This window comes from Eucyclogobius newberryi, unplaced genomic scaffold (genome assembly GCF_026437365.1).
Source record: "Eucyclogobius newberryi isolate DKJ021-1_F unplaced genomic scaffold, fEucNew1.0.hap1 SCAF_10, whole genome shotgun sequence".
Lineage (NCBI taxonomy): Eukaryota > Metazoa > Chordata > Actinopteri > Gobiiformes > Gobiidae > Eucyclogobius > Eucyclogobius newberryi.
Window position 1 is genome coordinate 1177425 of NW_027315724.1, and position 17278 is coordinate 1194702.

The 17278-nt window shown below is 52.2% G+C and overlaps 1 protein-coding gene across 2 annotated transcripts in view; it reads right to left on the reverse strand.

Moving 5' to 3' along the window:
• Positions 1 to 4091: 4091 nt before the first annotated feature.
• LOC140372991 (WD repeat-containing protein 20) overlaps positions 4092 to 17278 on the reverse strand; it is a 55311-nt gene continuing 42124 nt past the window's right edge. For both annotated transcript variants that reach the window (XM_072459843.1, XM_072459842.1), the window contains 2 exons: positions 6656 to 8026; positions 4092 to 4139 (listed from right to left, as the gene is read on the reverse strand). In XM_072459843.1, the coding sequence (XP_072315944.1) occupies positions 4092 to 4139; positions 6656 to 8026 (1419 nt within the window). The remainder of the gene's footprint in view (positions 4140 to 6655; positions 8027 to 17278) is intronic.

Sequence of the window (17278 nt, forward strand, 5' to 3'; positions counted from 1 at the left end):
GAATAATCTTCTCCAAAAAGCTGTTCTGTTTCTTCTCCTTCTTCTAGATCAGAGGTGATCAACTCTTTTCCTCCGAGGCCCATTTTGGAATCCAGGCCCACGATTATTGGTGTGAAAACAAAAACCCCAAAAATTAAATATCAAATAAATATCACTTTTCTGTCAAATATAGGTTATTGCACCTATGGTTTAATTAATTTCACGTCATATGTATTAAGGACACAAGTGCAGACAGATGCCTGAGGGCACAAAAGGAAAAAAATAATATTTTATTTAAATTTTTTTTAAATATTACTTGACAAGCTTGGTGGGCCGGATTGAAAGGCCCGCGGGCCAGATGTGGCCCGCGGGCCGTAGTTTGCCCACCCCTGTTCTCCTCCCTCAGGTCAGGACCACGTGGTCTGGATCTTATTTTATATATTGTTGTTCTCTGACTCCAGCGTCGTCACTCTGGCCCACAGCGCCTCCATCTGGGCCACAGCGCCTCCATGTGGCCCACAGCGCCTCCATCTGGGCCACAGCGCCTCCATCTAGCCCACAGCGCCTCCATCTGGGCCACAGCGCCTCCATCTGGGCCACAGCGCCTCCATCTGGGCCACAGCGCCTCCATCTGGGCCACAGCGCCTCCATCTAGCCCACAGCGCCTCCATATGGCCCACAGCGCCTCCATCTGGGCCACAGCGCCTCCATCTGGCCCACAGCGCCTCCATCTGGCCCACAGCGCCTCCATCTGGCCCACAGCGCCGCTGACAGCCAGGCCCATGACAGTTAACAACTCGGCTCTAAAAGACTCCATATCACGCTGCATTTTGCGTTTTATTTTGGACATCTTGAGAAATACCAGATGATTTGTTATATTCTCTCCCGTGGGCCGTCAGCTTTGTTTGTCATGGTCCCACAGTGTTACCAGACTTGTGCCTTCCTTGTTCACACATCCCTTGTTCTTTTTCTTTGGGATTAGGTGGGTCAAATGATGATTTTAAAGCCCAGTTTTGCATCAGAGGTGTGGGTGTGTCAGCTCAAAACGAGCAGCCATAACCCGGAAGTCTCGAGATCGCTATTTTCCAAAGACAGGAACAGACCGGCTCATCCACATCAGCACTGTTAAGGTTAAAGTGAATGTACCCATCCTTCCATTTTACCTCTGTATTTGACCCATCCTTCCATGCTGCTGGGGAATCTCCTCAGAATCAGTTGGCGCCACAGAGCAGCGCCCGGTTGTTGTAGCTGTGTATGTGTCTCTGTGACCTACAGAACTCTCAGAATCAGTATCAGAATCGGTTTATTGCCATTGTCAATGAATAAAATTCACAAACATAGGAACTTGCTTTGGTGATTCGGTGCAACATAAAACAATGAACAATGATAAAAACAAGATATAGATGAAAAAGGGCAGACATTGAAGAAACACAATTTAAATTTACTGTAAGATAAAAAATAACACTAGGCGTACTATGTACACAACATTTACAGTTAAATGTACATATGTAGTGCAGAAAGTGAACAGTGCAGTGAGTGATGGATTAAACTGTAGTTAAAGTGACAGGTGTTAGGAAGTGTTCATGAGTCCAACAGCAGAGGGAAAGAACTGTTCTTGTGACAGGAGGTTCTGGTCCGGATGGACTGTAGCCTCCTGCCTAAGGGGAGTGGCCTCCTGCCTGAGGGGAGTGGCCTCCTGCCTGAGGGGAGTGGCCTCCTGCCTGAGGGGAGTGGCCTCCTGTCTGAGGGGAGTGGCCTCCTGTCTGAGGGGAGTGGCTCAAATAGTCAATGTCCAGGGGGAGAAGCCTCTCGTCTCAGAGTCCTGGAGACGTTCAGGTCCGATCACCTTCTCAGTCCACGATCATCTCCACTGTCTTCTGGACGTTGAACTCCAGGTTGTTAGCGCTGCACCAGCCGCTCCACCTCCTGTAGACAGACTCATCCCCGTCCGAGATGAGCCCGATGATGGTAACGTCGTCCGCAAACTTGATCAGTTTTACCGAGTCGTAGCTGAAGGTGCAGCAGTTTGTGTACAGGGAGAAGAGCAGGGGGGAAAGTACACGGCCCTGTGGAGCCCCAGTGCTGATAGTCCCAACATTCTTCCCCAGCCGCATGCACTGCCTCCGATCTGTCAGGAAGTCAGTGCTCCCCCTGCAGGTGGAGTCAGTGCTCCCCCTGCAGGTGGAGTCAGGACTGCTCCCCTTGCAGGTGGAGTTGGTGCTCCCCTGCAGGTGGAGTCGGTGCTCCCCCCGCAGGTGGAGTCGGTGCTCCCCCAGCAGGTGGAGTCAGGAGTGCTCCCCTTGCAGGTGGAGTCGGTGCTCCCCTGCCGGTGGAGTCGGTGCTCCCCCCGCAGGTGGAGTCGGTGCTCCCCCCGCAGGTGGAGTCGGTGCTCCCCCAGCAGGTGGAGTCAGGAGTGCTCCCCTTGCAGGTGGAGTCGGTGCTCCCCTGCAGGTGGAGTCGGTGCTCCCCCCGCAGGTGGAGTCGGTGCTCCCCCCGCAGGTGGAGTCAGGAGTGCTCCCCTTGCAGGTGGAGTCGGTGCTCCCCTGCCGGTGGAGTCGGTGCTCCCCCCGCAGGTGGAGTCGGTGCTCCCCCCGCAGGTGGAGTCGGTGCTCCCCCAGCAGGTGGAGTCAGGAGTGCTCCCCTTGCAGGTGGAGTCGGTGCTCCCCTGCAGGTGGAGTCGGTGCTCCCCCCGCAGGTGGAGTCGGTGCTCCCCCCGCAGGTGGAGTCCGTGCTCCCCCCGCAGGTGGAGTCAGGCACGTTGAGCTGGGAGAGCTTGTCCTGGAGCAGGAGGTGGTGTTGATGCAGAGCTGAAGTCCACAAACTTCTTGGATGACTTGAAGGTGAAGACAGGGGCCAGCTCGCCTGCACAGTGTCTTAATGTGGCGGGAGAGACACCGTCTGGTCCAGCAGCTTTTCTGGGGAATGGTGGGGGAGGTGGGGGGACCGGGGTTGGGTTGGTAGAGCTGGCCACAGTGAGGGAGGGGGGGTGGTTTATGTTCATCTGCACCTTGGGGGGCCCTGGGCGGGGTTGTGGTCAGAGAACTGCTGCTTCAGACACATGTTGTACTGGGCTCTAGCTCCTGCTGAACCTGTAATTTGCATCTCTAGCACCGGCCCTGTGCGCCGCCTCCTTCTGCCGCCTTCATTACCCTGTAGTGGTTACCAAACACAGCTTTTATTGAGTGTTTCGGCAAAAAGTATTTTACAGCCATTTTCCACAAAAAGATGAGACAATATTATTTACTGTTTGTAATTGGACACTGAAATGAACTAGAAAATCAATTTCAACCAAAACTGTGAATCCAGATGGTGGCTGTGCATCAGAGCCACATATCACAGGTCAAGAGTTAAGAGAGAGCGTCCTCCAGTGGCTCCAGTGACTTCTTTGAGCACTGTGGATCTGTATGTGCAAAACGTTCAAGATCATTGAACGTGCGAGCAGGGCCGGCCCCAGCACATTTGGTGCCCTAGGTGAGCTACTCCCCTGGCGCATTGGATATTCTAGCCTGTTCTGTCTATCCAGAGGTGACACCCCTGACGTGCTAGACTACGTAACACACTGCTTTCGATTTTCTCCTTTCGTTAGATTTATTTGTCAATTCTAAAATAGTGTTTGGATACATAGAAGGGGGCGCAAAAAAACTCCGCCAAGCAAAAAAAACAAAACAAAAACAGAGGGGGCCGCAGTGCCGCCCCAGGCACCCGCCTATCCGGCCCTGCGTGCGAGAGTAGCGAGTGAGAAGCTCCTGCACAGCCACACTCAAACTCACTGTGCCATCTACAATCACATATCAAGACTCTTTTACAGACATGGTGTGTCTTTGTCCTTAGAATATTTACAATATAAATTACTACATAGTTCTAAAATAAATAAGATGAAGTGGGTGTGGCTTCACAGTCTCTTTTGCTTTACCTATAAACTCTCTGGTCCATGCACTGTTTCCTTTAGGTGTGTTTGGTGGATTCCCGTGGGGTCTGTGGACTCTGGAGTGTTCTGGAGCGTTCTTGAGAGTCGGTGAGGAGAGTCCTGGTAAGTTCTGGGCGGTCCTAGAAAGGTTTGTGGAGTTCTGGGAAGATCTTTGTTCTGGAGCTATACCACTGTCCTCTGTCTTCTATACCACTGTCCCACTCGGAGAGCCGCCATTTTGTGCTGTCACATTCTGCAATTCAGAAAAGAAAAATGTTATAATTCTGAATCATTTTCCTTTCACCTGAAGAACCTCTTTCAGTGCTCTTTGTCCTCACTGTCCTTTCTGTCCTCTGTCCTGAGCGGACTCTCTGTCCAATCTATACTCTGTCCTGAGTGGACTCCCTGTCCTCTGTCCTGAGTGGACTCTCTGTCCTCTGTCCTGAGTGGACTCTCTGTCTTCTCCGTCTTGGATGGACTCCCTGTCCTGTCTGTCCTGAGTAGATGGTCTGTCCTCTGTGTCCTGAGTAGGCTCTCTGTCTTCTCTGTCCTCTGCCCTGAGTGGACTCTCTATCATCTCTGTCCTAAGTGAACTCTATGTCCCATGCTTCTGTCCTGTCATCTCCGTCCTCTGCCCTGAGAGGACTCTTTATCATCTCTGTCCTAAGTGAACTCTATGTCCTGTCTATCTTGACTAGATGGTCTGTCCACTCTGTCCTGTGTGGATTCCCTGTCCTGAGTTGACTTTCTGTCCTCGCTGTTCTGTGTTTCTGTTCTGAGTGGACTCTGTCTTCTTTGTCCCGCGTGAACTTTCTGTCCTGTGTCTCCATCTTGAATGGACTCTCTGTCGTTTGTCTGGGTGAACACTCTGTCCTCTCTGTCCTGAGTGGACTCTCTGTCCTGTGTCTCTGTTATGAGTGGACTCCCTGTCCTCTCTGTCCTCTGTTCTGAGTGGACTCTCTGTCTTCTCTGTCTTGGATGGACTCCCTGTCCACTCTGTCCTGTGTAGATTCTCTGTCCTATCTGTCCTGAGTGAACTCTCTGTCCCATGTCTCTGTCCTAAGTGGCCTCGCTGTCCTGATTGGACAACCTGCCCTCTCTGTCTTGGGTGAAAAATCTATCCGTCTTCTCGCCCTGAGTGGACACTCTGTGCTCTCAGTCCTCAGTAGACTCTGTCCTTGGTGGACTCTCTGTCCTGAGTGGACTCTCTGTCCTGAGTGGACTCTCTGTCCCGTGTTTCTGTCCTGAGTGAACTCTCTGTCCCATGTCTCTGTCCTGAGTGAACTCTCTGTCCCATGTCTCTGTCCTGAGTGGACTCTCTATCCCGTGTTTCTGTCCTGAGTGAACTCTCTGTCCCATGTCTCTGTCCTGAGTGGACTCTCTATCCCGTGTTTCTGTCCTGAGTGAACTCTCTGTCCCATGTCTCTGTCCTGAGTGGACTCTCTATCCCGTGTTTCTGTCCTGAGTGGACTCTCTGTCCCATGTCTCTGTCGTGAGTGGACTCTTTGCCCTATTTCTCTGTCCTAAGTGGCCTCGCTGTCCTGATTGGACAACCTGCCCTCTCTGTCTTGAGTGAAAAATCTATCCGTCTTCTCTGTCCTCAGCCCTGAGTGGACACTCTGTGCTCTCAGTCCTCAGTAGACTCTGTCCTTGGTGGACTCTCTGTCTTGAGTGGACTCTCTGTCCTGAGTGGACTCTCTGTCTTGAGTGGACTCTCTGTCCTTGGTGGACTCTCTGTCCTGGGTGGACTCTCTGTCCTGGGTGGACTCTCTGTCCTGGGTGGACTCTGTCCTCTCTGTCCTGGGTGGACTCTGTCCTCTCTGTCTGTAGTGGAGTCTCTGTCTTCCTTGTCCTGAGTGGACTCTTTGTCCTGGGTCTCTGTCCAGAGTGGACCGCCTGTACTCTCTTCTGAGTGGACTCTCTGTCCCCTCTGTCCTGGGTGGACTCTTTGTCCTGTGTCTCTGTTCTGAGTGGACTCTCTGTCCTCTCTGTCCTGAGTGAACTCTCTGTCCTGTTTGTCCTGAGTAGACGGTCCGTCCTATGTAGAATCTCTGTCCTGAGTGGACTACTGTGTCCTGTGTCTCTGTTCTGAGTGGACTTTCTATCCTCTCTGTCCTGTGTAGACTCACTGTCCTGATTGGACTCTCTCTCCTCTGCCCTGGGTGGTCTCTCTGTCCTCTCTGTCCTATGCGTTGAGTGGACTCTCTGTCCTATCATTCCTGGTTGGCCTCTCCGTCCTGAGTGGACTTCTCTGTTCTGTCTATCCTGAGTGGACTCGCTGTCCTCTCTGTCTTTTCGGTCCTGTGTGGACTCTCTGTCATAAGTGGCCTCTCTGTCCTGAGTGGATTTCCTGTCCTCACTGTCCTCTGTCCTGAGTGGCCTATCCGTCCACTCTGTCCCGAGTGGACTCCCTGTTCTCTCTGTCTTGAGTCGACTCCCTGTCCTCTCTGTCCTCTGTCGTGAGTAGACCCTCTGTCCTCTCTATCCTGAGAAGACTTCTCTGTTCTCTCCATCCTGAGTAGACTCTCTGTCTTGAGTGGACTCCCTCTCTGTCCACTCTGTCCCGAGTGGACTCCCTGTCCTCTCTGTCTTGTGTCGACTCCCTGTCCTCTCTGTCCTCTGTCGTGAGTAGACCCTCTGTCCTCTCTATCCTGAGAGGACTTCTCTGTTCTCTCCATCCTGAGTAGACTCTCTGTCCTGAGTGGACTCCCTCTCTGTCCTCTCTGTCCTGAGTGGATTTTCTGTCTTCTCTGTTCTAAGAGGACGTACCGTCTTCCCGGGCCGGGCCCATGTGCAGATGAGTCCTTCTTGACATGCTGTGATGATGCAGTCGTCCATGAAGACGAGCACGGTCAGTCTCTCATGGGCGATCTTCTTACACACAAGAGGCTCCAGCAGGGGCACCTCGTGCATACGGGGGCACAAGGTGGTTCCCAGGACCTTGGCGGCATCCAGCCGGTGGCTTCTGGGAGCCACGTTGATCTTATCGTTGCTCTTGCTGATGTTGCCGAGGCTGTGGTAGCGCTTATGCTCCTTCTCCACGCTGGACTTGTCAGACTTGCGCTCTTGTAAGGACAGTGTTGCGAAGCGTCCGATGCTAAAAGCGGTGGTGTTCGTGGCCCCGCTCCCACTGCCGCTGCCACACACGCTGCCCTCAGAGCTGGCCTGGCTCTTGGAAGCATTGGCCACTGCGGGATGGGGCAGAGAGTTGGAGCGGGACAGGGAGCGTGGCAGGGGCAGGGTGGGGGGGTTGGTGTTGGGCGGGTGGTGATGACCCTCCACGCCCCCGGCGCTGCCCCCTGTGCAAATGTTGTTGACTAAACCGCTCCCCGAGATGGACAGCGACGGACCAAAGGTGTTGGTGAAGGCGCGGGACAGGGGCAAACGCGGGTATAGGACGTCGTCTGTCAGGTCCCACAGACAGAACTGAGTGTCCTGTCCCACCGAGCCAAAGCGGTAGGTGACAGAGGCTGAGTTACCTCCTTTAGAGCTGTGGCGGGACAGGTGTGACAGCGTGCTACTGGTGCGGACACGTCCAAAGTGCATGGAGTTGTTGGGTGTTCCCTGGCGGAGGTCCTCCTCACTGCCGCTGAGCTCCATGGGCTCCTCCTCCTCCAGGGATGTAGTAAAGGGGTCAAATGCCACCACGTTGACCCAGGACTTGTGTCCGTGGCCCCGGGCCACAACACGGCTCTCGGCGAAGGACCACACAGTCACCAGGTCGTCCTCACCGCCCGTAGCCAAGTACTTTCCGTCGGGACTCCAGGACACGCAGAGCAAGCCCCCGAAATAGCTCTTCATCACACCCTGTAGCTCCATGGAGTCAAAGTGGAAGACACGCAAGCAGCCGTCCTGGCCCACGCAGGCCACGTGCACGCCATCAGGGGAGAAGGCAAACTCGTTCAGCCCTCCCTCCCCCACCGCCCAGCGCAGCAGGGGGTTACGTGGAGTCTTGGATTTGCAGGCGTAGACTGCAAAGCCCTCGCCTTGTCTCAGCAGAGAGTACTGGGGTGGGGTCGTGCCACACAGGTGATCCACGTTGTAGAGGTAGAGGTGACCACTGGCATGGGACGCCAGGAACAGATTGTCCGACTTGGGAAGCCACTTGAGACACGTCACCTTGGATTTGTCTATCAGCCTCTGTAAAAGAAGAGACAGTGAGAGGACAAAAGTCATCAAAGCTGGAATTGCTGTGTTTCACTCCAGAAAAGTCCAGACACGGACTTTGTGTTTTTATAACACCAACATTTTTAGCTTAAAGCAAAAAACTAATATTTTTGGTGGAAACAGTGCTCGCCAGCATTTGAATGCAATCTTAAAGCACTGCCGCGTACAATTTCAGCCAAAAAAGAAACTAAAACAGAAGCATTTATTTCTTTGTTTCACATTTTTAGAATATAAAGCACAAACACAATGAAACAAAACAAAAACCAGAGAGAGAAAACTCGACATCCAATGATTACATTTGATGTATATAATGTCGCTCAGTCCTTGAATGTCGGTGCAATTTGAGTCACAATGTTGTTTATTTTCCCCATATTATTTTTTTTAGAGAGCAATACACAAAACAATGTAATCAGCACATGACACACACTAATATATAAAACTCAAGACACACTGAACATTAGACGCTCCCATTTGGTCCAAAGTCTGTTAAATATTTCTAGTTCCAAATTGAGTCCAAATGGGATTTTTCCATTTTCCATATCTCTATTATAATCCAGTCAAAATATATCCACTGATTGTGTCCATGGCAGGAGTTTTATGGCCCAAACACATAGTTCTGAAATCAAATGGAATGGCAATGTCAAAAACAGTCTGAGGCTCTTTGTTGATATTTCTGAGAAACGGGGCGGTGCCCAAACACAAGGGAATGGGTTCGCCTCCTGGTGCCACACTTTCTCCAACGGGTTAGTATTTCCTTTTGAATAATGAGCACTTTGACATGGAGTTATGGAAGTCTGAGCTGTAGGTGTGATATTTTTATCGTAAGCTTTACCAATTTAAGATTGTAACATGTGTGTTTAGTTTGTATGTTCTGATCAGCTCCTTCCATGTTGTAAGAACAGATTTGGCCCAGGGATTCTTCACTTCCTCCTCATGACTCAAGCGTCTGTCATCTGCAGTAAGAACTGTACAGGAACCCCCGGCACCACATGACTCTCAGTATAAGACCTGTACAGGAACCCCCGGCACCACATGACTCTCAGTATAAGACCTGTACAGGAACCCCCGGCACCACATGACTCTCAGTATAAGACCTGTACAGGAACCCCCGGCACCACATGACTCTCAGTATAAGACCTGTACAGGAACCCCCGGCACCACATGACTCTCAGTATAAGACCTGTACAGGAACCCCCGGCACCACATGACTCTCAGTATAAGACCTGTACAGGAACCCCCGGCACCACATGACTCTCAGTATAAGACCTGTACAGGAACCCCCGGCACCACATGACTCTCAGTATAAGACCTGTACAGGAACCCCCGGCACCACATGACTCTCAGTATAAGACCTGTACAGGAACCCCCGGCACCACATGACTCTCAGTATAAGACCTGTACAGGAACCCGCGGCACCACATGACTCTCAGTATGGGACCTGTACAGGAACCCCCGGCACCACATTACTCTCAGTATAAGACCTGTACAGGAACCCCTGGCACCACATGACTCTCAGTATAAGACCTGTACAGGAACCCCCGGCACCACATGACTCTCAATATAAGACCTGTACAGGAACCCCCGGCACCAAATTACTCTCAGTATAAGACCTGTACAGGAACCCCCGGCACCATATTACTCTCAGTATAAGACCTGTACAGGAACCCCTGGCACCACATGACTCTCAGTATAAGACCTGTACAGGAACCCCCGGCACCACATGACTCTCAGTATAAGACCTGTACAGGAACCCCCGGCACCACATGACTCTCAGTATAAGACCTGTACAGGAACCCCCGGCACCACATGACTCTCAGTATAAGACCTGTACAGGAACCCCCGGCACCACATGACTCTCAGTATAAGACCTGTACAGGAACCCCCGGCACCACATGACTCTCAGTATAAGACCTGTACAGGAACCCCCGGCACCACATGACTCTCAGTATAAGACCTGTACAGGAACCCCCGGCACCACATGACTCTCAGTATAAGACCTGTACAGGAACCCCCGGCACCACATGACTCTCAGTATAAGACCTGTACAGGAACCCCCGGCACCACATGACTCTCAGTATAAGACCTGTACAGGAACCCCCGGCACCACATGACTCTCAGTATAAGACCTGTACAGGAACCCGCGGCACCACATGACTCTCAGTATGGGACCTGTACAGGAACCCCCGGCACCACATTACTCTCAGTATAAGACCTGTACAGGAACCCCTGGCACCACATGACTCTCAGTATAAGACCTGTACAGGAACCCCCGGCACCACATGACTCTCAGTATAAGACCTGTACAGGAACCCCCGGCACCACATGACTCTCAGTATAAGACCTGTACAGGAACCCCCGGCACCACATGACTCTCAGTATAAGACCTGTACAGGAACCCCCGGCACCACATGACTCTCAGTATAAGACCTGTACAGGAACCCCCGGCACCACATGACTCTCAGTATAAGACCTGTACAGGAACCCCCGGCACCACATGACTCTCAGTATAAGACCTGTACAGGAACCCCCGGCACCACATGACTCTCAGTATAAGACCTGTACAGGAACCCCCGGCACCACATTACTCTCAGTATAAGACCTGTACAGGAACCCCCGGCACCACATGACTCTCAGTATAAGACCTGTACAGGAACCCGCGGCACCACATGACTCTCAGTATGGGACCTGTACAGGAACCCCCGGCACCACATTACTCTCAGTATAAGACCTGTACAGGAACCCCTGGCACCACATGACTCTCAGTATAAGACCTGTACAGGAACCCCCGGCACCACATGACTCTCAGTATAAGACCTGTACAGGAACCCCCGGCACCACATGACTCTCAGTATAAGACCTGTACAGGAACCCCCGGCACCACATGACTCTCAGTATAAGACCTGTACAGGAACCCCCGGCACCACATGACTCTCAGTATAAGACCTGTACAGGAACCCCCGGCACCACATGACTCTCAGTATAAGACCTGTACAGGAACCCCCGGCACCACATGACTCTCAGTATAAGACCTGTACAGGAACCCCCGGCACCACATGACTCTCAGTATAAGACCTGTACAGGAACCCCAGGCACTACATGACTCTCAGTATAAGACCTGTACAGGAACCGCCGGCACCACATGACTCTCAGTATAAGACCTGTACAGGAACCCCCGGCACTACATTACTCTCAGTATAAGACCTGTACAGGAACCCCCGGCACCACATTACTCTCAGTATAAGACCTGTACAGGAACCCTCGGCACCACATGACTCTCAATATAAGACCTGTACAGGAACCCCCGGCACCAAATTACTCTCAGTATAAGACCTGTACAGGAACCCCCGGCACCACATTACTCTCAGTATAAGACCTGTACAGGAACCCCTGGCACCACATGACTCTCAGTATAAGAGCTGTACAGGAACCCCTGGCACCACATGACTCTCAGTAAAAGACCTGTACAGGAACCCCCGGCACCACATGACTCTCAGTATAAGACCTGTACAGGAACCCCCGGCACCACATTACTCTCAGTATAAGACCTGTACAGGAACTCCCGGCACCACATTACTCTCAGTATAAGACCTGTACAGGAACCCCCGGCACTACATTACTCTCAGTATAAGACCTGTACAGGAACCCCCGGCACTACATTACTCTCAGTATAAGACCTGTACAGGAACCCCCTGCACCACATGACTCTCAGTATAAGACCTGTACAGGAAACCCCGGTACCACATGACTCTCAGTATAAGACCTGTACAGGAACCCCCGGCACCACATGACTCTCAGTATAAGACCTGTACAGGAACCCCCGGCACCAAATGACTCTCAGTATAAGACCTGTACAGGAACCCCCGGCACCACATGACTCTCACTATGAGACCTGTACAGGAACCCCCGGCACCACATGACTCTCAGTATAAGACCTGTACAGGAACCCCCGGCACCACATGACTCTCACTATGAGACCTACACAGGAACCCCGGCACCACATGACTCTTAGTATAAGACCTGTACAGGAACCCCCGGCACCACATGACTCTCAGTATAAGACCTGTACAGGAACCCCCGGCACCACATTACTCTCAGTATAAGACCTGTACAGGAACCCCCAGCACCACATGACTCTCAGTATAAGACCTGTACAGGAACCCCCGGCACCACATGACTCTCAATATAAGACCTGTACAGGAACCCCCGGCACCACATGACTCTCACTATGAGACCTGTACAGGAACCCCCGACACCACATGACTCTCAGTATAAGACCTGTACAGGAACCCCCGGCACCACATGACTCTCACTATGAGACCTGTACAGGAACCCCCGGCACCACATGACTCTCAGTATAATAACTGTACAGGAACCCCCGGCACCACATGACTCTCACTATGAGACCTGTGCAGGAACCCCCGGCACCACATGACTCTCACTATGAGACCTGTACAGGAACCCCCGGCACCACATGACTCTCACTATGAGACCTGTACAGGAACCCCCGGCACCACATGACTCTCAGTATAAGAACTGTACAGGAACCCCGGCACCACATGACTCTCACTATGAGACCTGTACAGGAACCCCCGGCACCACATGACTCTCAGTATAAGACCTGTACAGGAACCCCCGGCACCACATGACTCTCAGTATAAGACCTGTACAGGAACCCCCGGCACCACATGACTCTCAGTATAAGACCTGTACAGGAACCCCCGGCACCACATTACTCTCAGTATAAGACCTGTACAGGAACTCCCGGCACCACATTACTCTCAGTATAAGACCTGTACGGGAACCCCCGGCACCACATGACTCTCAGTATAAGACCTGTACAGGAACCCCAGGCACTACATAACTCTCAGTATAAGACCTGTACAGGAACCCCCGGCACCACATGACTCTCAGTATAAGACCTGTACAGGAACCCCCGGCACCACATGACTCTCAGTATAAGACCTGTACAGGAACCCCCGGCACCACATTACTCTCAGTATAAGACCTGTACAGGAACCCCCGGCACTACATTACTCTCAGTATAAGACCTGTACAGGAACCCCCGGCACCACATGACTCTCAGTATAAGACCTGTACAGGAACCCCCGGCACCAAATGACTCTCAGTATAAGACCTGTACAGGAACCCCCGGCACCACATGACTCTCACTATGAGACCTGTAAAGGAACCCCCGGCACCACATGACTCTCAGTATAAGACCTGTACAGGAACCCGCGGCACCACAGTACTCTCAGTATAAGACCTGTACAGGAACCCCCGGCACCACATGACTCTCAGTATAAGAACTGTACAGGAACCCCCGGCACCACATGACTCTCACTATGAGACCTGTACAGGAACCCCCGGCACCACATGACTCTCACTATGAGACCTGTACAGGAACCCCCGGCACCACATGACTCTCAGTATAAGAACTGTACAGGAACCCTCGGCACCACATGACTCTCACTATGAGACCTGTACAGGAACCCCGGCACCACATGACTCTCACTATGAGACCTGTACAGGAACCCCCGGCACCACATGACTCTCAGTATAAGACCTGTACAGGAACCCCCGGCACCACATGACTCTCAGTATAAGAACTGTACAGGAACCCCCGGCACCACATGACTCTCAGTATAAGAACTGTACAGGAACCCCCGGCACCACATGACTCTCACTATGAGACCTGTACAGGAACCCCCGGCACCACATGACTCTCAGTATAAGACCTGTACAGGAACCCCAGGCACTACATAACTCTCAGTATAAGACCTGTACAGGAACCCCCGGCACCACATGACTCTCAGTATAAGACCTGTACAGGAACCCCCGGCACCACATGACTCTCAGTATAAGACCTGTACAGGAACCCCCGGCACCACATTACTCTCAGTATAAGACCTGTACAGGAACCCCCGGCACTACATTACTCTCAGTATAAGACCTGTACAGGAACCCCCGGCACCACATGACTCTCAGTATAAGACCTGTACAGGAACCCCCGGCACCAAATGACTCTCAGTATAAGACCTGTACAGGAACCCCCGGCACCACATGACTCTCACTATGAGACCTGTAAAGGAACCCCCGGCACCACATGACTCTCAGTATAAGACCTGTACAGGAACCCCCGGCACCACATGACTCTCAGTATAAGAACTGTACAGGAACCCCCGGCACCACATGACTCTCACTATGAGACCTGTACAGGAACCCCCGGCACCACATGACTCTCACTATGAGACCTGTACAGGAACCCCCGGCACCACATGACTCTCAGTATAAGAACTGTACAGGAACCCTCGGCACCACATGACTCTCACTATGAGACCTGTACAGGAACCCCGGCACCACATGACTCTCACTATGAGACCTGTACAGGAACCCCCGGCACCACATGACTCTCAGTATAAGACCTGTACAGGAACCCCCGGCACCACATGACTCTCAGTATAAGAACTGTACAGGAACCCCCGGCACCACATGACTCTCACTATGAGACCTGTACAGGAACCCCCGGCACCACATGACTCTCAGTATAAGAACTGTACAGGAACCCCCGGCACCACATGACTCTCAGTATAAGACCTGTACAGGAACCCCCGGCACCACATGACTCTCAGTATAAGACCTGTACAGGAACTCCCGGCACCACATTACTCTCAGTATAAGACCTGTACAGGAACCCCCGGCACTACATGACTCTCAGTATAAGACCTGTACAGGAACCCCAGGCACTACATAACTCTCAGTATAAGACCTGTACGGGAACCCCCGGCACCACATGACTCTCAGTATAAGACCTGTACAGGAACCCCAGGCACTACATAACTCTCAGTATAAGACCTGTACAGGAACCCCCGGCACCACATGACTCTCACTATGAGACCTGTACAGGAACCCCCGGCACCACATTACTCTCAGTATAAGACCTGTACAGGAACTCCCGGCACCACATTACTCTCAGTATAAGACCTGTACAGGAACCCCCGGCACCACATGACTCTCAGTATAAGACCTGTACAGGAACCCCAGGCACTACATAACTCTCAGTATAAGACCTGTACAGGAACCCCCGGCACCACATGACTCTCAGTATAAGACCTGTACAGGAACCCCCGGCACCACATGACTCTCAGTATAAGACCTGTACAGGAACCCCCGGCACCACATTACTCTCAGTATAAGACCTGTACAGGAACCCCCGGCACTACATTACTCTCAGTATAAGACCTGTACAGGAACCCCCGGCACCACATGACTCTCAGTATAAGACCTATACAGGAACCCCCGGCACCAAATGACTCTCAGTATAAGACCTGTACAGGAACCCCCAGCACCACATGACTCTCAGTATAAGACCTGTACAGGAACCCGCGGCACCACATGACTCTCAGTATGGGACCTGTACAGGAACCCCCGGCACCACATTACTCTCAGTATAAGACCTGTACAGGAACCCCTGGCACCACATGACTCTCAGTATAAGACCTGTACAGGAACCCCCGGCACCACATGACTCTCAGTATAAGACCTGTACAGGAACCCCCGGCACCACATGACTCTCAGTATAAGACCTGTACAGGAACCCCAGGCACTACATAACTCTCAGTATAAGACCTGTACAGGAACCCCCGGCACTACATTACTCTCAGTATAAGACCTGTACAGGAACCCCCGGCACCACATTACTCTCAGTATGAGACCTGTACAGGAACCCTCGGCACCACATGACTCTCAATATAAGACCTGTACAGGAACCCCCGGCACCAAATTACTCTCAGTATAAGACCTGTACAGGAACCCCCGGCACCACATTACTCTCAGTATAAGACCTGTACAGGAACCCCTGGCACCACATGACTCTCAGTATAAGAGCTGTACAGGAACCCCTGGCACCACATGACTCTCAGTATAAGAGCTGTACAGGAACCCCTGGCACCACATGACTCTCAGTAAAAGACCTGTACAGGAACCCCCGGCACCACATTACTCTCAGTATAAGACCTGTACAGGAACTCCCGGCACCACATTACTCTCAGTATAAGACCTGTACAGGAACCCCCGGCACTACATTACTCTCAGTATAAGACCTGTACAGGAACCCCCGGCACTACATTACTCTCAGTATAAGACCTGTACAGGAACCCCCTGCACCACATGACTCTCAGTATAAGACCTGTACAGGAACCCCCGGTACCACATGACTCTCAGTATAAGACCTGTACAGGAACCCCCGGCACCACATGACTCTCAGTATAAGACCTGTACAGGAACCCCCGGCACCAAATGACTCTCAGTATAAGACCTGTACAGGAACCCCCGGCACCACATGACTCTCACTATGAGACCTGTACAGGAACCCCCGGCACCACATGACTCTCAGTATAAGACCTGTACAGGAACCCCCGGCACCACATGACTCTCACTATGAGACCTACACAGGAACCCCGGCACCACATGACTCTTAGTATAAGACCTGTACAGGAACCCCCGGCACCACATGACTCTCAGTATAAGACCTGTACAGGAACCCCCGGCACCACATTACTCTCAGTATAAGACCTGTACAGGAACCCCCAGCACCACATGACTCTCAGTATAAGACCTGTACAGGAACCCCCGGCACCACATGACTCTCAATATAAGACCTGTACAGGAACCCCCGGCACCACATGACTCTCACTATGAGACCTGTACAGGAACCCCCGACACCACATGACTCTCAGTATAAGACCTGTACAGGAACCCCCGGCACCACATGACTCTCAGTATAATAACTGTACAGGAACCCCCGGCACCACATGACTCTCACTATGAGACCTGTGCAGGAACCCCCGGCACCACATGACTCTCACTATGAGACCTGTACAGGAACCCCCGGCACCACATGACTCTCACTATGAGACCTGTACAGGAACCCCCGGCACCACATGACTCTCAGTATAAGAACTGTACAGGAACCCCCGGCACCACATGACTCTCACTATGAGACCTGTACAGGAACCCCCGGCACCACATGACTCTCAGTATAAGACCTGTACAGGAACCCCCGGCACCACATGACTCTCAGTATAAGACCTGTACAGGAACCCCCGGCACCACATGACTCTCAGTATAAGACCTGTACAGGAACCCCCGGCACCACATTACTCTCAGTATAAGACCTGTACAGGAACTCCCGGCACCACATTACTCTCAGTATAAGACCTGTACAGG